The sequence below is a fragment of the Rhipicephalus microplus genome, chromosome 4 (genome assembly GCF_043290135.1).
Source record: "Rhipicephalus microplus isolate Deutch F79 chromosome 4, USDA_Rmic, whole genome shotgun sequence".
NCBI lineage: Eukaryota > Metazoa > Arthropoda > Arachnida > Ixodida > Ixodidae > Rhipicephalus > Rhipicephalus microplus.
Window position 1 is genome coordinate 40,618,180 of NC_134703.1, and position 25,359 is coordinate 40,643,538.

The 25,359-nt window shown below is 45.3% G+C and overlaps 1 protein-coding gene and 1 long non-coding RNA gene across 2 annotated transcripts in view; both read right to left on the bottom strand.

The window, feature by feature from the left end:
* The window catches only part of LOC119171908 (uncharacterized), a 167,224-nt gene that overhangs the window by 36,988 nt on the left and 104,877 nt on the right, over positions 1-25,359 (bottom strand). The window contains exon 26 of the mRNA XM_075893030.1: positions 22,505-22,618. Coding sequence (XP_075749145.1) covers positions 22,505-22,618 — 114 coding nt within the window. The remainder of the gene's footprint in view (positions 1-22,504; positions 22,619-25,359) is intronic.
* Positions 13,109-18,529, bottom strand: LOC142814240 (uncharacterized). Its single transcript, XR_012894877.1, has 2 exons — positions 17,262-18,529; positions 13,109-14,227 (listed from the first exon to the last, which is right to left on the bottom strand). It is a non-coding gene; the product is annotated as an uncharacterized LOC142814240 (long non-coding RNA).

The window sequence follows — 25,359 nt, forward strand, 5'->3', positions numbered from 1 at the left end:
ATAATCTGTCGGCACAAGAAATGACCACTACCTTAGAGGCTATCGGTAAAGGTCTGGAAAGCAGATTCACTTCAGTAGTGCCAAACAACTGGCACAAGTCTACGACAAAGTCTGACTTTGAAGAAGTGACACAGACTGAAGTATCCAACGTGATTAAACATTTACCCTGTGCATCTCCTGGCCCAGATGGAATCACAGTACCCATGATTAAAATTCTGTTCAATTTATCGCCTCGAGACGTCGCCAATGTTATTAACTACTCCTTAAAAAACTCATGGGTGCCGCAGGATTGGAGGATAGCAAAGGTGATTCCTATACTAAAAAAGCCGGGTGGAGGATTAACAGTCGATAATATCAGACCAATCTCTTTAACATCTAACATGGTCAAACTAGTTGAGAGGGTCCTACATAGCCGAGTAAGTATCTGGATGGCAGACAATTTAGTAATAAAACCGAACCAAATCGGCTTTCGTAGTGATTTCTCAATTTGGTGTGCCCATGCTGATTTAGAGAGCCGAATACAGCTCGCGCGTAAAAGAAGGCAATACGCTGCTTTAGTAACGCTTGACATAGCCAAGGCGTATGACAGTGTGGAGCACTTCATATTGTTAAATACGCTAGAGAGATTGAACTTCCCACAATATTTTATTGAGTGGGTGGCAGAATTCTTAAAATCAAGAGAATTCTACTGCGTCAAGGATGGATCTTCCTCATCTAGATTTAAACAAACGCGCGGAGTTCCCCAAGGAGCAGTCTTGTCTCCAGTGTTATTTAATGCTTTAATGAGCACAATTCCAACAGATCAAGAAGTTACTGTCTACATTTATGCTGATGACATCGCACTCTTTGCTGCTGACTGTGGTATTTACTCATTACAACTTAAATTACAAAGATATATTAACATGTTGGAAATTTGGTTGCAGTCGATTTCGTTATCGTTAAATGTCAACAAAAGCGCGCTCATGGCGTTTCCGCTTGCAGAACCAATTTCAATTTCAATTCTATATAAACAGGAACCCATCCAGCAAGTAGACTCTATAAAATATTTGGGAATCATTTATAATGACAAACTTAACTGGAGTCCACACATAGAGTATATAACTACCAAAGCACAGCGGGCTTCAGGCTTACTACACAAGCTAAGTAACCGGAAATATGGGTTACGGAGGCACACCTTGATAACGTTGTACAAGATGTACATGCGCCCCATCATGGAATTCGGCTGCATATTATTCTCGGGTGGCCCTGCTTATAAAACGAAACCTCTAGTTGTCTTGGAGCGAGAAGCACTGCGAATGTGTCTGGGACTCCCTAGATTTGTGGCTATCAACGTACTGTACCAGGAAGCGCGCCTGCCTACACTGCTTTGTCGATTTCGAATTTTGACCGTACAAGCATTTTTAAAATTTTATAGCTTACCGGCAAGAAGATCACAATATGCTTTTATCGCAAACCCAGACGCCTTCTTTCTTGCTCATTGGCCACGGTTTCACACACCTCAGATAATGTTTGTACAAAAAAATCTACAAAGTATAAATGTGAACATTAGAAATGTAATTGAGACTAATGACTCGAATTGTCATGTTATTATTGAGTATGATGATATATTCCCGCAAAACGCCAAATTACAATCCCTCAAATTTTTAAATAGCATATTATTAGATTACTTAGAGCATGCAAAAACTAAAAATATAATAGCCACAGATGCTTCCGTAAATAATCAAAAGGCAGGTGTAGGCATTGCCTCTGATTTGCTTGACTGGTCCTTTTCAGTGAGGCTGCCTGATTTTACTCCAGTTTTTGAAGCGGAGCTCTTGGCGATTATTTTAGCTCTTCGAAAACTTCCATCAAATCAAAACAATGCAGTAATAATGACGGATTCTCTTTCAGTTTGTGCAGCTCTGACAGCTTCAGAGAACTCTCGAATTCTAAGCACATTCAAAACATTAGTTCCGCCGCAGTTGAGACTCCTGAGATTACTATGGGTTCCGGGTCACTGTGGATTAAGATTAAATGAATTGGCCGATTCCTTAGCTCGAGCCGCACTTGATGGGCCAGTTTTGTCCATACTGCCAGATGTAGAATATATCACGGCTATAAGATATCGAAAATCGGCAATCTCCACTGATACGATAGAAAAAGTAATTACATGGACAGACTATAACCACCTCATGTTTCCATGGCAACCCCACTGGAGTCAGTCCAGAAAGATCGAAGTCTTAATCACTAAATTTCGATGTCGTGCCCCCCCCCCCTAAACCTATATCTACACAGAGCTGGTCAGACAACATCACCCCTCTGCGCATTCTGCGGAGAAATGGAATCACTAGATCATTATTTTTTGTATTGTCGCCGCTACGAAATACTTAGAAAAAGGTTACTAGTTATGCCATTTCGGAAAATAGGCCTTACATTGACGGCGGAAACGGCGCTAAGCTTTGGCGCCTCAGCTTTGGGACATTGCCACAGGGATGCTTTCAATGCCGTTTGCGATTATATTCAGGCAACCAAGCGTATACCTTTGTGATCTTCAATCAAAAACAAAAAAAAATTATTTATTACTCCCAAGGGCAGAGTGAAGTAAACGCAGCTAAGTGGTAAACATAACACCTCAAATCTCAAAATTGCTCAACTTGATTTTTTTTTCGTTTGCTCTTTTTATGTTGTTTTTATTTTTACATTAGTCTTATTATAATACCAATTCATTACACATAGTTAAAATGATTACAGATAAACTGCACTACACTTTCTTGGCCAATCCCCCTGAGTGGGTATGAGCCAACCTCCCAGGGAAACAAAACAAAACAAAAGTCCTCCTTACGAGCGCCTTTTATTTTTAATTAAAGTGAGCTCTTCTATATCGAACTCCTGCTGTGTCTGCGTCGTGACACTGGTGTAGGTGCTGGGTACATGTCGAGGACACCTTCCAACAGCCCGGGATCTAGTCCACAAAGACTTCCGCTCGTCGAAACACCCGTTCACCGCGCCAGCCGCCGCCTGTTAGGCCTGAGCCCAGAGTTCGGTCCTTGGATGGAAAACATGACCGCGCCGGGAAGCAGTTGCCCCACCATGACGAGCCCAAGCACGACACAGGTGACTGTTTTCACCCCTAAAACTCCCGTGGACTTCCATGGCAACACATATGAGGACGCAGATGACTGGCTTGAGGAGTTCGAGCGCACAGCCAACGTTAACGGGTGGAACGCCGCACAGAAGTTGGGGTACGTGTATTTCCCTCTTCAAGACGGGGCTCGCACGTGGTTCACGAATCGCGTGTGGTCAACGTGGGACGAGTTCCGGCAGAAGTTCCTGGACACCTTCGCAAACACCGAAAGGCGGGAGCATGCACAACGACTCCTTGAATCACGGATTCAAAAGCCCAACGAGTCTGTTGCTATGTTTGTTGAGGACATGGCTCGTCTCTTTCATCGAGCCGATCCCGATATGTCCGAGAACAGAAAGATCAGCCACCTCATGCGTGGTGTTAAAGAGCAGCTGTTTGCTGCTCTCGTACGGAACCCACCTTCAAGCGTCGACGAATTTTCGAAGGAGGCGACTGCCATAGAACGCGCACTACAGCTACGGTACCGCCAGTACGACCGTCCAAAGAACAGCGGACAAATCAGCGCAACTGCCGTGACCACTGTGACTCCTGACGAGCGTTCTTTGCGTGACCTGATACGCGAAATTGTGCAAGAAGAGGTGAAGAAGCTCGCCGCCACACCGAATGACTGCGCGATTGCGTCGGTCACAGAAGTTGTTCACCAAGAAATAAGGCAAGCGCTTTCACTTCCCGAGCCGAACACTGAAATAGTTAGGCCAACATATGCAGATATTCTCCGTCGACAGCCTAGATCTAACGTGCCGCCACCTCAACAGTACCACCAGCAACAGCCGCCGACAGTGCCTTGGTACTACAGGCAAACGTCGACGCCGATGCGACCCCCACTCCGCAAAACCGACATATGGCGTACCCCTGACTACAGGCCCCTGTGCTTCCATTGTGGGGAAGCAGGCCACATCGTGCGGTATTGTCCTCATCGCGTTGCCGGGTATCAAGGATTTCCGTCCACTACCCCTCGGCGCTATTTCGACGGAAGACGCAACGTTGAAACGAGCGCGACGATCCCGCGAGACGTTTCTCCTGGGTTCCGCTCACGCTCGCCCTCCCCAGGTCATTTTCCCCGATCTAATAGGGGTAGCACCACGGACATGGCGAGAGGAAGGTCTCCCAGTCCACGCCGGGGAAACTAAAATCAGCGACCTTAGGGGGGAAGGTTGCGAATTGCCGAAGATTTGAAAATCCCCCTTTACCGCCGCATGAAGTGCCGCACATTTTGAATGAACCGACGAAAGACGAGATTGTCACCGCCGACATTACACTTTCAATTGACGGTCACGACGTGACCGCACTGGTCGACACTGGTGCGGACTTTTCAACAATGAGTGCGAATCTGGCCGACCAACTCAAGAAGGTAAAAATGGAATGGACGGGGCCGCAAATTAGAGGAGCCGGAGGCCAGCTGCTGACACCTACCGAAAAGTGCACCGCACGAATCAAGATCGGGGATTCATCATTCGTGGCAACCTTCGTTATTCTTTCTGAGTGTTGTAAACAGGCCATCTTGGGTATGGATTTCCTGCGGGAGTACGGTGCCATTATAAATATACCGGACGGTGTACTGACCTTCTCAGCGGACCATAGCGTAGCGCTGCAGCACAAGCCCATGCGCGTGATTGACGACGTGACCATGCCACCTTTGTCATGCCGCCTCGTCTCTGTCACGTGTAACACGCAGCATAGTGGAGGTGTCGCGGAACAAATATCGACGCTTTTACTCTCTCGAGGAATCACTATTGCCAGAAGTCTCGTCAGTGTCGTGTCTGGGCAAGCGGAGGTCCTGTTGACAAACTTCAGCAACGAGCGTCGACACATTGCAGAGGGTACCACAGTTGCATACTTCGAAGAAATTGTAGAATTCCGCGAGTGCTTCGCAGTGCAACAGGCAGAGACGCCGGCCGCTTCAACACCACTGCCTGTCGACGTGAGCACAGATTTATCGCCAGCGCAGAGGCAGAGACTTCTAGATATTCTCGGCCAGTTTGAAGATTGTTTTTCGTCGACCTCGAGGGTAAATCAAACGCCACTGACAAAGCACCGAATTATAACGGGAGAGACGGCAAGACCAATTCGACAAAACCCATACCGCGTGGCACCGAAAGAACGCGAAGCAATCCAAGAACAAGTCCAGAAAATGCTCAATGATGACATCATTCAGCCGTCAAAAAGCCCTTGGGCATCACCGGTAGTGCTAGTTAAGAAGAAAGACGGCAGCTTACGCTTCTGTGTGGACTACCGCAAGCTGAACCGCGTGACAAAGAAAGACGTATACCCACTACCGCGTATTGACGATTCACTTGACAGGCTGAGGCATGCACGCTTCTTTTCGTCGATGGACCTGAAAAGCGGTTATTGGCAAATCGAGGTCGATGAGCGGGACAAAGAAAAGACTGCTTTTGTTACGCCTGACGGGCTTTACGAGTTTAAAGTCTTGCCCTTCGGATTGTGCTCAGCCCCATCAACATTTCAGAGACTGATGAATACCGTCCTATCAGGCCTTAAGTGGCAGACGTGTCTGGTATACCTCGACGATGTCATTGTTTTCTCACCAACATTCGAGGAACATCTAAGACGGCTGCTATTAGTATTTCGAGCAATACGGTCTGCTGGCTTATCGCTGAAACCTGAGAAATGTCATTTCGGTTTCAAGGAACTCCGATTCTTAGGACATGTGGTGAGTCATGAAGGTGTTCGTCCGGACCCCGACAAGATCGACGCCGTCCGAAAATTTCCGGTGCCAACAGAAAAGAAGGCCGTAAGACGTTTTCTTGGCCTTTGCGCCTACTACCGCAGATTTATCGCCAATTTCTCGCACATAGCGTCGCCCTTAACACGCATAACGAGAGACGATGTTCCATTTTTATGGGGCGAAGAGGAACAAGCAGCATTTGACGGTCTACGACAGCGCCTGCAGACACCCCCTGTGCTTGCTCACTTTGACGAGGACGCTCCAACCATGATCCACACTGATGCCAGCAACGTAGGTTTAGGCGCTGTACTCGTCCAGTGGCAAGACTCAGCCGAGAGAGTGATTGCGTATGCAAGTAGGACGCTTTCCCGTGCCGAGTCTCATTATTCCACAACGGAAAAGGAATGTCTTGCTGTAGTATGGGCAGTTCTGAAGTTTCGCCCATACATCTACGGCCGTCCCTTCCACGTAGTCAGCGACCACCACTCTCTTTGCTGGCTGACCAACTTGAAGGACCCATCCGGTCGGCTAGCGCGCTGGAGCTTACGCCTACAAGAATTCGATATGACGGTCGTCTATAAGTCGGGACGACAGCACTCTGATGCTGATTGCTTGTCCAGGTCGCCTATAAAGCAAGATGATGTCTCAGAAGATGATGACATGGCATTTTTAGGAGTGGTCAACACGGTCACCATTTCGTCTAAGCAGAAAGAAGACAGTGAGTTGCTCCCTCTTATTAATTTTCTTAACGGCCAGTCTACAAGCGTTCCCAAGATATTTGCAAGGAGCCTGCCATCATTCTGCTTGCGCAGTGGTATCCTATACAAGAAGAACTTTGCCCCCAGCGGAAATGCCCACTTACTTGTCGTCCCGACATCCATTCGCGATGAGATCCTGAGCGCTTGCCACGATGAGCCAACCTCCGGCCACCTCGGATACACGCGCACATTGGCCAGAATCCAACAAAAGTACTACTGGCCGAAGCTTCCAGGCACTGTAAAGCATTACGTCCGCACGTGCCTCGATTGTCAACGACGAAAATCGCCACCTTTAAAACCAGCCGGATTGTTGCAACCAGTTCAAGTGCCCATCATGCCTTTTGCACAAATCGAAATGGATCTCCTTGGACCATTTCCGACTTCGCATACTGCAAATAAGTGGGTAATTGTCGCTACGGACTATATTACTCGCTACGCAGAAACAAAGGCTTTATCAAGTGGAACCGCAGTAGAAGCGGCACGATTTTTCATTGAAAATATCGTTCTGAGGCATGGTGCTCCTAGAATTATAATAACAGACAGAAGTACCGCTTTCACGGCCATGCTCCTCAGGTCAGTGCTTGAGTTGAGTGGAACAGCGCATCGAAAAACTACCTCCTACCACCCACAAACCAACGGCTTAACAGAACGCCTCAACAAGACAATTGCTGATATGCTTAGTATGTACATCGACGTGGATCATAAAAATTGGGACGACGTTCTACCATACGTGACGTTTGCCTATAATACGGCGCAGCAGGAAACTACACGGAGCACGCCATTTAGTCTTCTTTATGGCCATGAAGTGATGACAATGCTTGATGCCATGCTGCTGCACGACTGCGAGGATACAGACACGGATGTTCAAGCCTTTACCCAACGAGCTGAAGAGGCACGGCAGCTAGCACGCGTGCGAATCGCCCGACAGCAGAGTTACGACGCACAACGTTATAACCTGCGACACCGATACGTCACTTATCAACCAGGCGAGAAAGTGTGGGTCTGGAGCCCTATTCGCCGACGCAGTCTTTGTGAAAAGTTACTGAAGAAGTACTTTGGTCCCTACAATGTTATACGGCGCCTAAGTGACGTGAATTATGAGGTCATCCCTGACAGTTCCTCGCGAGCTCAAAAATCTGAAATCGTACACGTTGTGCGGATTAAGCCATATTGCAGTGAGCCAGTTGCCTAATACGTCAACTACATACACCGCGTATTCTGTAGCCGAGCATCGGGCCGATGCTCTTCCTGGAGGGAGGCAAATGCCGCATTCAACCTGCAGAGGAGAGCTCGCACAGCCAGAGAGGAAGACGAAGCTCTTGCCCGGTCCTCTTTAGGAGCGCCTTTCATTTTTAATTAAAGTGAGCTCTTCTATATCGAACACCTGCTGTGTCTGCATCGTGACAATATATATATATATATATATATATATATATATATATATATATATATATATATATATGTATATATATACATATATATATATATATGTATATATATATATATATATATATATATATATATATATATATATATATATATATATATATATATATATACATGTATATTTAATGTAAGCTTTCTGATAGCGGCATTTTCGATGGAGGCGAAACGAAAATGTAGGCAGTGATGAGTTCTTTGCACACGGCACAAACATTCACGCAGTTACCTCAAAGAAAGGGTACGTATTTTACTCCACAAGGAGGACGTGCCCCTCCTTGCAATTCAGTGAGCAATGTTTTGCGCACATTTTGTCTTTTGCAGGAGCAAAGAGCCCTTTTTGTGGCAACTGCGTGGTTACACCGGAAAACTCTTTAGAGTGTATGTGCGCGTGTACATCTCTCTAAGCTTTTCCTTGCTGAGAGAGAGAGAACTAAGCAGCGCTGCGCGTGTGTTCTTCTTTTCTGTCAGAGTGGTATTGCGAGCTGCCAAAGACAATTCAAGTGGAATGAAAACTAACTTGCCCGGTTCTTAATTAGTCCTTCATCGTGCAAAAAAAAAAAAATGCGGTCTTTCACCTTCTCCCTGGTACGGTGGGTCAAGCTGTGGGGTAAGTTTAGAAGCTGAGCTTCCCACTGTACTCGAGTTCACTGCTCTATTCTTCGCCACTTTGCAAACTGCTGCCATCGCTCCTAGTTACTGTAAGCAAGCCTGATTAGATTTATCAGACTAAAGCGCAAACCTTTTTGTGGCGCTTCTAGTATACGGCAGAGATAAAGCATTTAAAAAGATTCTTCACAATCATCGGCTCACAGCAGCTGCGATAAAGCAGCGATGAGGCTATTCATTTTTTGGTGAAAGAAAACAATTTTCCTTAAGCAGCAAATGCTCCGACTGGTCCATAAAACGATTGCTTTTTCCCATCCATAACAAAGCAAGTACAAAACGCTTTCGTAAATTGTACTGTAGCCCGCTTTGCAATGCTCCAGTACAAGGCGCGAAAGAGTCGCATAGGCAGCCCGCACCACAAAGAACATTCAAGGATAATGGTCGCAGCAGAAATTTAGGAATGATTTTACTTAATTAAATCATTCCCTGGTAACATTTAAGAATATTCAAGGATAATGGTTGCAGCAGAAATTTAGGAAGAATTTTACTTCATTAAAACATTCCCTGGTAACATTTTCATTCCCTCGTAACAATATAATTGAGTTATTACTGTGGTGAATAAAAACTTCCCCGCCCCGCCGCGGTGGTCTAGTGGCTAAGGTACTCGGCTGTTGACCCACGGGTCGTGGGTTCAAATCCCGGCTGCGGCATTTCCGATGGAGGCGGAAATGTTGTAGGCTCGTGTGCTCAGATTTGGGCATCTTAATTGCGCAGCAGCGCCGCGCTCGACTTCTGCTAGGTGCGGCACAGAACACCTACCAGTTGGGCGCGGTTCATTCCGTTAAATAAAACGGCCAGCGTCGCTCATGCACTCGCGAAATGCACCACGGATAGCAACTCTTGCAGAGAAGCCACAACTACAGAAAAAAAAATTTTCAGCCAAGAAATGCACTGCGGATAGCACTAAACTCTCACGGAGAAGCCACAACTACAGGAAAAAACTTTTCAGCCAAATTTAGCTGCAGTCTGGCAACAACTACCCAAAAGTCTGGCAACAGATTTATGCAACGCCAAAAGGAACCTTGCCAAATATAAGACCACCTGATGTGCACTCAGTAAATTGGCATTACACTGCTTGAGCGAGGAATCCCGGCAGTGTGTCAGTATGCTTGTTTGGATTGCTTGATTATGTTTGTGACAATGGTGAGACCTACAGTCTGATAATTGTGTCCGCACATAAAAATAAGCAAACTAATCCATTCCAGCTGGTGTCGTGCAGTTAAAATCACCATTACAGGAGACTTAATAGGGTTGAGTAGTCAAACCCTCAGGGTTACAGACTGTTCATTAGCTCGACTCGTCAAATGAAGCAGTCCCTATTGTTTGTTATGGGGCACTGTAGCAGCACTGCATACTAAATACTGGGAAAAACTGAAAAACAGGTAACTTGCATCAACTGGTCTAATTTTACTACAGGTGTCGGCATCTGCATGAGGGTATGAACCTCGGTGAGAATTAAGACACCATATATTGCATATACTTTATATTTTGCCCGAGAATATGACCAACACCGAGAATGAAGCTGCAATACCTTGTTAGCAGCACCCGGTAAAAAGGGTTCCAGCAAAGAGTGTTAACCTTGTGCTTTTAATTTCAGTATCCAAGACTTTCGGGTGCCACATGTGAACAAGGGGCCTCCAAACTGCCAAAATCTTTTTCAATTAGCTAGCAATATATTCTCCAAAAACAGAGGCACACATGTATGCATGAGTTTCTACCAGTACATTTTCCTTGATCGAGGTGTGCCTACATTTGCATACTTGACACTGTATTCTCTAAAGTAAAATGCACGGATTCTTATGCTTCAAATTCCAGTGCCACATCTTTTCGTTGACCGAAACATGCGTTTACCTACAACTGGTATTTCCCTAATTATTAATTATAACCTACTGGCACATTTACTCGCGTATTCATGCACCGCTGTCTTAAGAGTTGTGGTGCACGAACATTCAAAGCTGTGTAAAAAAATGTCATACTATTCAATTTATTTTTTATATAAGTTATAATTGGCAGAGTATTTTTACAAACAAACCTTGTACACTCAAACCTCATTATAACAAACTTGCATCTTACATAAAAATAAGTTTGTTATAGTATTCAAAAATTCACCCTAAAGGTTTATTTTTAGCACTATATCTATTGCAACACTATTTTTCATTTATTTCGTTACAAGAGATATTTGGTTATATCTGGTTACATTAGAACGATGTTTGAGCATATATTTAAAATGTGAGCTGTCTACAATCAAGCATAATGACTGGAGGAAAAATTAATATCTAGTCTCAGCTGACATATGACGGTATTAACCACAAGAGTGCAGCTTATATACCTCAGAGAAGGAAACATTCACAAAATTTTGTGCACTTTACGCAGTCTGACATTCACCGACAAAAAAAAAAAAAAAAAAAAAAGCTTATAGATGCAGTGTGCGAATTTGTGCTAACACTGCCCAAATATCATTAACAACTACCTATTTCTGATCTTTCCGAAAATCCCATGACCTATTAGTGTTTTACAAATATTATTCAGTAATCTCACACAGATATTAAACAGAAGGGGCACCACAAGTCAAGTGTCAAGAGCCGCCGAGTTTTTCTCATGAGCAACTTGCACGGAGAAGTTTGCTTTCAAAAGTTGGTGTTCATATATACATACTCAAGTACTGAATCTCTAGTCTCACTTACACAACTTGGAGAGTTTGCCATATCAGCAAAAGCACTCTCGAGCTGAGGAGTGGTTGAAGTATTTCCTATATCAACTCTCGGAACTTGATTGATATGTGGGGTTTAACGTCCCAAAACCACTATATGATTATGAGAGACGCCGTAGTGGAGGGCTACGGAAATTTAGACCACCTGGGGTTCTTTAACGTGCACCCAAATCTGAGCACACGGGCCTACAACATTTCCGCCTCCATCGGAAATGCAGCCGCCGCAGCCGGGATTCGAACCCGCGCCCTGCGGGTCAGCAGCCGAGTACCTTAGCCACTAGACCACCGCGGCGGGGCAACTCTCGGAACTTCAAATCTTGAATAAACTGCTATGAGACATGCAAACAGCAGCCGTGAAGTTTTCAGCGTAGTCATGGTACTAAAAACTGATATTGTCTGCCTTGTGCCTATATTGCAAATAATAAAATGAAAAGACTAACCTAGTTCTAATTAAAAACTGTAAATTAAGATGTCTGCAGCAGAAAAAGTGGATGTGACCCGAATCGGAACACAAGTAGGATGCAAATTTGAACAGAACATTCAGTCTTAAGGCTACGAGGCCCCAATGAGAGCAGCAAGGAGTGGGAGCATGGGCTAAGGGAAAGAGCAAATAGACCAGGTAGTCCTTATGTGCATGAAAACTGCAGCTATTGTACTAAGTATTTGCATGCAACAGTACAAGCATATGTTGCAATAATGTGAAATGCCAGTTAGAATTTCCGTAAGACTGCCCTTCATTAGCCTTCAAAAGCTTCCTCCACATCTCCCCTCCCCCCTTAACAAAGTTTAGGGTAGAATTTTTTCACAATTACCGATAGAGTTCTGTTCCCAACAGTTTTTGGACACAATTTCAGGACCTCTTCCAAAACTATTTTAGAGTAAGCCCTTGCCCAATAAGTGATCGCACCTGCCAGTTCCCAGAATTCTTTTGGACATTTCATGTAAAGCCTAGTTATACTGGATTTATGCTATAACGTATTTGTCACTGAAATGCATGTTTCAACAATGCTTTACAAAAAAAATCCACGTATCTCCACAAAGCGAGTCATGACAAGCGGGCATAGCACTTGGGACTGTTCTTACCATAAATCACCGGCGACGTAGACCACTCGCGCATGTGAATGAGCGACCACGCGCTAGTTGTGTCGGTAAGGCCGCCGCTGCTTCTCGAACGCTGACGAAGATCGCAAGCTAGCGCGTCTCTCGCCAACGCGCTAGCTTGCAATCTTCGTCAGCGTCGCCTTTCGTGGGCAAAAGCGCGTTCACGTTTGTTTTCAACTTCGGCAGAAAAAATGTGTGCTCTGGAACGTGCTTGTTCCTCTTGGCATATAGTGGGTAATGACGCACAACAGACAAGATCATCAGCATCACCGACACCATGATGCATAGCAGGTACCTTGCATTGTTATCAGCATCACTCTTCACCATGAGAAGGGACAACACACAATGGACAAGCCGGGACCCTATGATGCTTCACCCTTGACCGGATTGCAAGATCTTGGAGCAGAGCTTGCACCCATTACCATTCGGACTCGGAGACATCAAAAGGAACATTTTAAAACTATCACTAGTTAAATATGGGACTTCCATATTGAGTAGCTACTTGCATTCGCATGTTGAGATGTGCAACGCTCACTTCAGAGAAGCTTTTCTCAAAGCTTAGCTGGACAGCAGCCAGACCTAGCTTTGCGAACACGAATAAGTTGCAGTGCACATTGGGAGCAGCCATGTAAAGGCAACATATTGCCATCTTTGTTATGAACACTGAAAACTAGCAACAAATGTAGAGGCCAAAGTCCACCAGGCATTTTTTCAAAGCAAGTCAACGTTCATCTATAACATCCATGGCATTGCGGGGAGCCCCTAACGCAAATGTAGAAATTACGTTACTCGCAGCACAGTTGCATTTCGCACACCTTGAGCTAGTTATCTGTAAGGCAAAAAAAGGCACATGCTTTACGAGAAGCGCAGAAACGGACGAGACACAAGACGAGATGAGACTACACGAGCGCAGCAGTTTTCTCTCTTCCATCTCATCGGTTCTTGTGCTCCAAGCTTTTCCGCAACGAACCAGCACGCCCAACAAAGCATTCTATAATTCTTCACGAAGACCGAAAGCATTGTTTACCTTCCATAAGCCTTCATAAACTGAGCTTTATTCTTGCCTTATTTTTGAGACATAAACATACAAAAAAGTGCTCAAGAAAAGTCGAGCAGAAGAAAATCTTACAAAAATGTTTTATTTTGTTCTTGAGCAATAATGACCGAAACCTGCACGCACGTCTGCGGCAAGGCCAGGCCGGGTGAAGCGCAACCATTTTGAACGTATTACTACTTTGCCACGTGCACAGCACATGGCAAAGGATCGCATGGTGCAAAAAAAAAAATAGTTGAGAGACCAGTTTATATCACAGTCACCGGCAAGGCAGCTTCGTAAGTGACACCGTAGAGAAACCAAGAAGCCAAGATGGCATTTCGCACAGGAAAGCACAAACTTGGCACACTTCTTCTTAGATGTGCCCAGAGATCAGACAGCCACAATCGACCTCACATACAGCACATTTTCGAGCCTCATGGAGCCCAACACAATGGACTAGTGCTCGCTCTCTTGGAAAAAAAAATCTAAAAACTTTGTACAGAAAGCATGCATGCCCTTATATACAGTCTTTTGTAAATCACAACGAACAAACTAAAGCAAGCAGAAAAACAATTGAAAGTAGACTGAAAACAATGTTCAAAAGAAGAAGAAAAAGAAGGCATGACCACGTGCAGTGTCCTTGCTGGAGCTGCAGTACTTTCAAGGAGATGCTGTCTCCACGGGCAGAATCTTCTGTGCTTATCTGAAAGTTTTTTAAAAACTTTCTGTAACACTCGTTCAAACAGCCTTTTTAGTGAACATATAATACACTTGTTTTGACATATGATTGAATCTTGATATGAATCTCATGGGTCACGAAAAATATTGCTATCAGCCAGAACTGAAAACAAAGCGATCAAGCCAAGTTAGTATGTTATTTCTATGCCTCTATGTTGCAAAAGCATATTGGTAAGTTGTTTATTAAGGGGGAAGAGGCACTTAGCCATCAGGCATCTTACTTACTATTCAAGCTAGGGTGATGAAAACTTACGAGATGCTGTATTTACATGTGCAGATGTCAAATATGAACTCAGTTTTTATGTACCTCTTACCATTTTGTTTTTAATTAGTCATTAATTGGAAGATCTTTTGATCACCTTTTCAGTTAATTGGCTGGACAGATCTTGCTTAATTAAATGTCATTGCATTCTACAATCTGCAAAGAGTGCAAAAAGCAAGTTTCATGTTCTAGCTTACCTACAACAAAAGTTATGAGGTTCAGAAGTTCATCCTTCCATTATTAAAAAATGATAATTTTTGTATTTCATTTTTTCTAAAAATTTATGGTGTCCTACAGTTGCATATGGCCCATTCTTGCACTCACTAAGCATCCAGCTTCACATCAAGACAAAAATTATCAATTATCAAATTGCAGAGTACCAAAGCTGAGAAGCGCTTATCAGAAGAATGAAAGACGGCCAAAAAACAAACAGAAAATGGCAAAAAACAAAGCTCGGTATTTTCAATAATTTCTACACAAACAAAAATGTTTCTCTTTGCATATAAATGCCTCAGAAAGCACCAGGGCAGTAGTCTGTCACACTTTTGTCGTTGCCGCTGCTTTGCTTGTAGCAGGAACCTGGAAGATGCTGAACGCTTTCGCTAGGCACTCATGATCCGACGAGAATCCTCTTCTGCCTGTTGCTCGCTTATGGAGTTTTGCTCTAGCTGAAGTTCTTTGAGGATACGTGTGGAGGCTTCTCTCATTCCTGAATTGAAGCGCATCACGGCCTCAGCAACTGCAGTCTCAACAGCTATGAGTGAAGCATGCTTCTCTCTAGGCCTTAGAGACCATATGACAGAATGGAGTGCCTCGTTTGCACTTTGCGTCTTGCCTCTTTGGCAGCGTTTTAGCAACTCCTTGTTATTAAGTCGCTCGTAGACTGGAAGTAGTGTATCACGGACATTTTGTGGAAAGCTGTAGGTGTGCCTTGGCAGCGGTACTCCCCTTGCAGCAGCAGCATTCTGCTTGCACCATGAGTCACTGCCACTTGGGCACAAGGTGTGGTTGGACCTTTCATCAGTCGATGTCACGTGATAATATGTGGCCATGGCTGCCCCGTGCATTCCATTTACGTCACCAACATAGTACTTCAGAGCCCAACCGTAGTATCTCGACAATCTCTCTATGACATCATTTGTCAAGTAGCCTCTTCCACTTGGTGTTGCACCAGAACCTTTATGCTTTTGAAAAAGACTGCATAGTGCAGTACCCATTAGTTTTTGGACATGGTTTATACAGTCCTCTTTTCGAACCTGTCATCATCATCATCATCATCATCAGCCTGACTACGTCCACTGCAGGACAAAGGCCTCTCCCATGTTCCGCCAGTTAACCCCGTCCTGTGCTTGCTGCTGCCAATTTATACCCACAAATATCTTAATCTCATCTGCCCACCTAACCTTCTGTCTCCCCCTAACCTGCTTGCCTTCTCTGGGAATCCATTCAGTTACCCTTGATGACCAGCGGTTATCCTGTCTACGCGCTACATGCCCGGCCTATGTCCATTTCCTCTTCTTGATTTCAGCTATGATATCCTTAATCCCCATTTGTTCCCTAATCCACTCTGCTCTGTTCTTGTCTCTTAAGGTTACACCTACCATTTTTCTTTCCATTGCTCACTGCGTCGTCCTTAACTTAAGCTGAACCCTCTTTGCAAGTCGCCAGGTTTGTTTCGGCTCCGTAGCTAAGTACCGGCAAGATACAGCTGTTATATACCTTCCTCTTGAGGGATAATGGAAATCTACCTGTCACAATTTGAGAGTGCTTGCCAAATGTGCTCCACCCCATTCTTCTAGTTACTTCAGTGTCGTGGTTCGACTCCGTGGTTATTAGCTGTCCTAAGTAGACATAGTAAATTCCAACTTGAAGTGCACTATTACCTATCTCAAAGCGCTGCTCTCTTCGGAGGTTGTTGTACATTGCTTTCGTTTTCTGCAGATTAATTTTAAGACCCGCCTTTCTGCTCTCCTTGTCTAACTCTGTACTCATGAGTTGCAATTTGTCCCCCGAGTTACCCAGCAATGCAAAATCATTGGCAAAGCGCAGGTTACTAAGGTACACTTCATTAAATCTTATCCTTAACTGTTTCCATTCTGTTGGGATGCTTGAGGCTATAAGAATGCGGCTTCATGGCAGTTTTGGCGTCATCATGAATCTTAGAAGAACGTTGTAGATTCGTGTTATTACAAAATTAGGTTTGGGAAAGGCTTCACTCCCATGTGGCCCGAACTTCACTGTATTTTTCTGCGCGCTTGCGGCCGGCACAAAAATTTGACAGGACAACGGTTTAAAACTTAGCCAGAAAACAGCTCTATAACAACACCTACACCAATGTGCGACAGGTGGCCTCTGGTTATCCATGCACCATCATAACAGATTGCCACATTACCTGGGTTGTCAAAGCACAGATCTTAGTATGATTTCACTGACATGGCGCAATCATGGAGGACCTTGTCTGCAGCTCTTGTTGACACAGGATTCAGTTTATTTTTCAAATGGCTCTGTTAGCTTTTGTGGTGAAGTCCCCTGTGAGAAATTCCAATTACAGAGAAGATGTCGTTTAGGGCTGCCTGGCTATTCCCTGTGCTTTGCACGGCACGAGACGCACGGATATTGACCTCGAATGCAGCGCATTTAGCATGACTGGGTACCCTCCCAGAGCTCCACTCACTGTCAAGTCCACAATTGCGGCACTCTGCAATCAGCTTCATCACAAGTCCATATTCATGCTCACCTTTTTCAATAGAAATGGTCCCACTGCATGTCCAGCATTTAGCTGTTTTTTCAAGAATGTTTATCGCGGATAAATCGACGATCCTGCAGGTAGCCGCAGACGGGTCCAAGTCCTCGCGCTCTGTCGCGAGCGTTCGCTTGCCGAAGTTGCTGATAAGGTGCTCATCTTATCAGCACTCCCTTTCTGCTGTTGCGCACAATCGGCCCTCATCAAAAAGGTTGTGTTTTTCCTTATGCGCTGCCTAGCGCCGACGTCGTCCGCAGCAGCCGGAGAAACAGGCGGAGATGTCGGTGTTTCATCCAACGGATCGTGTTCCGTTGCCGCGCCGTCCTGTACTAGCTGCGCATCAAATATACCCACGCCATCATCTCTTTTTGCCGTAGATTTCTTGCGCTTTTATCCAAACTTGTGAGCGGTGCGAACTTGCGATACGGCTTCGGCATGATGAAAGGTTCAAGCCAGGTTCAAAAGGTGGCCGAGAGCGTAGGCCTGCCTAACGCACTCGCCCAGTGGCTGCGGCGCGCTTCGTCAGGCTGGTTCGGCGGAGTGTCTGAATGTGCAGACTTGAGAAACGCTTGCTCCAATTTCTCGCTAGCTCGCGCGGTTTCAGGAAGCCGACGAGAACAAAGACATGTGAGCGAGATAGACTCGCCGCTTCACGTGCGCTCTACTGCCGCACGCAGCAGACAGCTCGGGAAAACGCAGCCGAGAGCGTAGGCCTATCGCACTGTCCCGGCGGCTTCGTCGAGCCGTTCAGCGCCGTACCAGTATACTGTCGAACGTAGAGACTATACAGAGATGCTTGCTCTAATTTCTCGCTAGCTCACGCGAGTTCAGGAAGCCGACGAGTACAAAGTGACATACACCCCCGAGCTGTCTGCTGCGTGCACTCAGCTGCCACACGCAGCAGATATCTCGGGAGGCCCGGCGATTCGGAAGGCGCGATTTAGTCCTGTGTGCTAACCACACCAATAGGCTCACGTGACGGGGCTTTTTTTTATATGGATTCATTTTTTTTTACGCGGATACTGAGTGGATGAAAACAAGCGTGACGGGATATGAAGGAAAAGGGGCGGCTTTTTCGAATGCGACCAAGACAGCTGCTGTAGCAAGCGTAGAACAGCAACACCAAGGCGCTAAAAAAGCCCGTTTTTTCACGCGTCCATCGCCAAAAATTCAACTCACTAACGTCGCATAAACTACTCTCATGGCTAAATTACCAGTCTAGGACGCGTGAAAATTGGCGAGATTATGCAGCGATAGTGGAAGAATCTAAATATAGCATTTTCAATAAAATTTACGGTCTCAGAGACCCGCTTCTCCCCTTAATTGCTTCTTAAGTACTTTGCAGTAGTATTTAACGTATTTAACTCCAAAGTTTCGTCACCATTTCCATCCAATTCCTGCAGATCGCTCTTGCAATGCACTTTATTCACAATGTCCTCATCCACGCACGGTTCTGCGGTGTCAGCATCATCGGCCATAATGAAATTGTTGAACAGATGTCCCGCCCGCTCTCCCATGTCGAAGTCGACAATGCGCCGCTACAAATCGCTGCCGGACTGGTCCTATTTGGAAGCTTCGGGCTGGCATCGGGCCTGACGTTGACAAAGTCAGCACGGCGAAAACAGTTTCGCACACATGTAGCCACCACTGACACTCCCAAAGCTTTCACCATCTTCACGGCTGAATACCAGCATGCCCGAAACGGCAATTTGGCTGCCAGATAGTTAACAGCTATGAGCAAGCACTTTACAACGCGGTACCTAACACGCGCATAACGCCCAAGCCAAGCTGTCACACTTTCGACGTTTTGTTGAGCGGTATGAAATAGCGCGGAAGGCCTACCGTCCGCCATCCTGACCACACACGCACACCAAACGCGAGTAGGACGCGCACACGCAACACACAAGCCAGAATGCGTGGAACTGCTCTAGTCAAATAACGAAACTCCGGAATTCGAGCCAGCGTGGTTGACGTCACGAAACGGTGGAGACGGGTGAAGTAGTTGCGATAAGCAGAGAGAAGCAGACCTGAGAAAGAAGGTCGAAGAGTTGCAACAGGGTGGAGAAAGGGGAGAATACGGCGGGAAGGCGACCTTGAAAACCAAAACACGCAGGAAAAAGGCAGGTTGGGTAGCTGCCTCGAAAGGTAGGTGAAATGTATAACTCACGTGTAGAAAAATTTGGGAGAAGTCAAAGAATCTTTTGGTGGTGCCGACGGGCTTGTGCAGCCTTACCGACGCGATTCGTACCGTGTAAAAGCCATTTTTACACTTCCACACGCGTGCAAAGGGCTTGCTGAGCAGAATACGAAGTGAGCGAAAACAAGTCCTAAACATGGATTGAACCGAGAATTATCAGAGTAGATGGGCTAGCGTACGCGCTTGCACTGGAACAATACGACGCCAACCCAGACAAGACGCAGACGATCGGGTGCAGTCAGTGGCCGACGATGTTGGCAAATGGCCTGGTCACTCCAGGCTAACGACGCCAACGCGAAAACCAGTGATCAAAAACTGAGGGGAGACTAGTTGGCCAACCGGTCTTCGAAAGATTGATAGCAACGTGGAAACACGAGCCTCGTCTGGCGATGTGGGGTGCTCATAGTAGCGGGGCAACTAAGGACAGAGGGGTGCCTAACAAAAAACCGTTCGTGGAGAGAAACAACTAAAGAGGTGCGGAGGCAGGGTCGGCGTTTAACAATAAGAATCTATGGGCACCTCGCCGATGCCTTATCGATGGTCCAAAGTAGTTTCCTGTGAAGTCGCCGGAGTGCAAACTCCGTTCGCTGTAACCCATCGGGGACGCTCAGAGACGTTCGTTGTGTAAGTGCGATTTTGTGCCATTGAAATATTGCATATTTCCACGGTCAAGTTGGTATAGTTGAATTTGAGCGAAAGTTCATTTTAAGTGAGGCAGTTATATGTGGCCTCACCTGTATATTATCCCGCATGTAATTCCCTGTAAAAGTTGTTTCACTGCAGTGATGGGGTGCAAAGCCATGAAAGCATCTATCCAAGTGTACACACTTAAACCTCTTTATAACAGAATCGTATACTACACGAAAATAAGTTCGTTATATCCGAATATTCGTTATAAAGATATGTACTAACACTATTGCAAAAGTGTTCTTTTACTTCGTTACAACTAATATTTTGTTACTTCCGGATTCGTTATACAGTCGAGCCCGACTATATCGAACCCGTTTATATCAAATTATGCCGTATATCGAACAATTCCTAAACACGGTAAGTTTACATTGAGAATATATAGCAAAAGTTACTGTTTTATCGAACGAAAATAGCAACGACAACTGATATATCAAACTCCATGTGCCTCAAAAATGTCCTCGCAAGTTGGCTTTCCCTCGCGGTGGCAGGGAAAACTGCCGGCGCGACCCTAGAGAAAGTTGGTTAGACCCGGTTGTGCGCGGGCGAACACCCCCTTCAAGAAATGATCCTGGCCCGCTCGCAGAGCTAAGGCCGCGTTCACACTGAGCCTTCCGGCCGCCGAAAGTGCTCCGAATCCGGTTCGGCGTCGGCGAGATCCGCCGAAAGGGCCCTCTCCGCGCAGATCGCTCTATGACTGATTTTTGCGGCATCTGCCGCCGAATCGGTCACCGCGGACCAATAGGAGCGCTAGTCAAGGAATTTTGAAAAATGGCGGCCAAGCCCTACTCACTTGTTATACTGCAGTGCACGTAACTGAATGTTGAAACCAACGGGAGTTTAACCTACTCTGTGCCTACTTCGCCTCCGTATTTCGTGAAATAGGTGACCGAGCTTGCTGTTGGCTTGACCGAGCTTGTTGCGGTCTTGCAAAGCAAAACAAACCCACCCACGCCGCTGGCGTCGGTGGTTTTTCTGCTCTTCGTGCATTACAAGACAGCCACTTGCCAGCAAAGTTTCACAGTAGGGCACGCAAGTAATCCACCATATTAATAAAGTACTTTTCTTCAAGTTTGTTATGTGCCTTTGTGTCAGAACCTACACCAGGCCTATATCGAATTATGCCATATATCAAACTAATAAACGTTTTTTGGCGAGTTCGATATACCCGGGTTCGACTGTATGTGGATTTGAATATTCGTTTGCATGTAACCCCCTGTAAAGATGAAGGAAAGAAGTGGAAATTTAAGGGCTCATTTTCCTCGTTAGACAATAAGAATTTTTTTTTTATATAAATAGTTACAAATATGCCCATTTATAGTATACAATATATATTTGAATTTGATTCAAAGTGATTAGACTTTTTTAAAAACACTAGTATTTGCTTTGAATTCACTTCAAAACTTCATGAAATAAAGCTCAATTCTCACAGCACTACAAAAGGACACACATGGGACGAAGTGCCTTTTGTTGTCCCATTCAGGTGCTTCATTTCATCAAGTAGGCATCACAAACTGTCCCAAACCTCTCTTTTAAAGCCGACTATTCTCACAAGGCTAGTGACAACACATTTTGATGTCGTATATTGGGTTATTTATAGTTTCTAATCAGTAAAAATAAATACATCATTCTTTTAGGGGGCCAAAGAATTAATTTACAATGTTTCGGGAATTTCTTTGAGCCAATGTAGCCTAAGTACAATAAAACTTGGAAATCTGTGACATTGTGCACAAAATTTGAAAGCGAGATTCAGACCTAGATTTTCTCCTGCATTGACCAAGCTAGGATGGCAAAATAACTACATTAGAGTGGTAAATGGTACTCTGAGAACGCTCAACAGATTCCCTATTTCACTTATGTCCCATAAAGGGACACTGAAATAATGTTTACTTCAGAGTGAAAGATCAACATTGGAGAACTAAAATATTATTATTGTCAACAACAGTGCTCTGCGTATCGAAAAACTAAGGTAAATGCACAACACTATCCACGCCACGAATGGGACATTTTGATATTGTCTCAATGACATCAAAGCGTCCGACTACAATTAACTACTAGTAATCAAACTGGTCGCATTAAAAAAAAAGGTACCTACATTATAACACGTCTGCTTCTCCATTAGAACCGCTTGCGGTTACGGCGGGGGAACGGGGAAAAGCTGCTCTTGCTTACATATGAGCGTGCAGCATTTGCACTACCTCCATCTCCTCAGCTGTGAACTTCCAGTGGTACTACATGCATCCTGCCAGCACCCTCACTACACAACACTACGTGATGAAATGAGGGGTTGCGCACCATCAAGCCCCCCCTGGCAATACCAAGCATGCTGCAATGCTTTTTTGTCAGTACTTACTGCACGTTGTTTTGCATGTGGCCGAGCACAAGTGCCACGATGTGGTTGAAGGTCATTCGTGAGAATCCGCCCTGGGACTGGCGCACGCAGTCCACGTGCCTGCGTAGCTCTTGCCTGCACCCACAGGTCATAATTAGTTTCGGTACCCTTATTTCACCGACTAGGCGTGCACAGACAACTCTCGACAAAATAAACAGGACACCTCCCACCAAGCCCTCAAAAAACCTGGGACATTTAGGTCTCCGATCCATGCCACTTTCACAGAGTAGACATAGCATGAAGCAACATAGGGCTGACTAATTTTATGGAAAACCGATTTTTCGAAGCAGAGCTATACCCAGACATGAAGCATTAGCTTTGGATTCAGATCCGAGTAAGTTTTTATTATACAAAAACCAACTGATACAACAGCGGAGTTGGTATTTCCTCCCCAGGGCTAGGAATTTACTTTGCTTGAGAAATTTACGATGCTTGAGAACCATCGTCGCGGCCGCTGTCACTGCCATCCCAAAGCGCGTTAGCCTCCGTTTTGGCCAGCGCGTTCGAATTTCCCATTTTATGGAAGCTTTTTCTCGAAAAAGCTGGGAGAAACTAGGTCCCACGACACGGCGATACCGATGAACCTGAGCGTTCGCACATAATTGAGAACGCCTTCTTCAGCACCAGGGAACCTTAGCAAGTGCGCACTCTTTCGCTTTCTTCCATACCAATCGCGCCGGTCGACACACGTCGAAGAACTTCATGCTGGAGTGCTTGGCGGTGGCACGATTGCGGTTTTCTTCGGCCATCTTCACAACAGCCAGCTTAAATTTTGCTGTATACATTATTACTGTAGCTGATCGCAAGAGAACAGTAAAAATGCGAAGGATGAAGGGCGAAACCTAAACTTCCAAAATCAACCAAGCACGCGTTGCAGAGCGGACACAGAGAGCCAGGGGAACAGTTGGCACAGCAGGCCGAACTGGCGCTCGCACGCCTCCGGTGCCATAGTTGCCCGTGTCGTGATGCAAGCGTGCATTATCACAGTGGTAGAGATGGAGAGAAAGGGGGCAAACACTCAAGCAGTTCTGGCTACCCGTCAACAGGTTTGAGAGTTCGTGCACGGTATTCTAGGAACCCTAGTTCGGAGGAACGCCTCAGAACGAGGGACTTCGCACTCGCAGCCCATTTGGCTGCGCTCGCCTCAACGGGCCTGCCCACCTAAAAAATCCAAAGATCCAAGGTCCCTTCGTGCACGTGCCGGCGAGCTGACTCGGGCGGGTTGGGGAGCGCAAAATGTGCGAGTAAATATTTTTTTTCCCCGTAAACATGACAAAATATTAGGGGTGCACAAATCATGCAAGTAAGTACGGTACATCTGTGTAGTTATCAGCAGAAGTGGTAGACAAATGTCGCGACACACAACAGTGTCAACGATACAGATTACACTGTCGCCAATGCTTCCCCCCCAAGAGTACACAAAAGTGAAAGCCAAGTAGTTTTTCTCCTCTATTAATTGTGTTGCTGAGAACTTCACGACATAACTTAGCAGGGCTTAGACAGCCAACTTTTTCCGACACTCCTTTCTCTCTCACCGAGTACTCTTTGTACTGTAGACAGCCAACTTTTGCCAACACTTCTTTCTCTCTCACCGAGTACTCTTTGTACTGTAGCAAGAGCGTTTTCGCAGCACTTCCACAGTATCACTGGCGCATCCACTAGGCTGACTTGACGGTCGAGATCTGCTTTCAACCCGGCATCAGCAATGTGTCCGAAAATGCTTTCAACATGAAGTCTACATAATATAACAAACTTGGTTTTCTTTTTACAATGAAGTTGTATACTACTATTACACGGTTTCTGAAAGCGGTTTTCTAGGGGTTTAACAAGTCCCTTTTCAGACTTCTGCAAGCCACTGATAAATTCCCTGGTTACGTGCTCATCAAGTAACTTGGATGGCGAACCGAGGTGTGATAGATGATCTAAAAAACTGCTATCACTCACACTCACATGTGAATGAGCACGTCACGAAGTACAAAATGAACGCGCGAGCTACGCAATAATCCTCACTAGCAGCTTGTAGTGAGTCAGACTCCGAAAACGAGCCAAGTGGTCAAGTTATTGCACAAGAATATCCGAGGTTTTGTATAAACCCAATGCGCACTTCTGTTTGATGATGGGCGCCAAAGATAAGGCAGTAGACATGCAGCAGTCATTTCAACAACATATGCTCATCATACTAGAACATTATAAATTCAGCAGTGATCCAGCCAGTTTATAATTTGGAGCAATTTTTGGAGCAAAAAAAAGTGTTTTGGAGCAGATTTGGAGCAGGAGGAACTGTGTTTTGGAGCAAATCTGGAGTAGACAAAACAAAATTTAGGATCATTTGATGCAAAACATTCATAAATATTCGGAGAATGTTCTTATTAGTGCGCTGAAATTTAGACAAGGCCGATAAATGCTGCTGTAATTTGGACAGGGCCAACAAATGATGCTGAAGTTTAGACAAGCCAGACATCCAGAGAGCAGCCATTAATTAGGTTTTTAGCACCCGAGTGTCACATTCTGGTTTCACAGCACTGCACAAGATGTCACTAAAGCTTCACTTTCGCACATCTTGAACAAAATCGGTTACGCGTGTTAGTGACAAGGTAAGCATGGCCCATACTGTTTATGCGATATCAAAAGGTCAAAAGGTCATTCCGACAAAAATGCATTTATTGGCCCAGAAGTCAAAGAATCAAAGAATGAAGGCAAAAAAAACTATCGTTGCAAGTGAGAACATACTCTCATTATCTCAGCAGCCGTCAACACGAAAATAATGTCAAAGAGTGTTCCTGGAGCGGCCATACTCTTAAAGGAGAGTTTTGTAA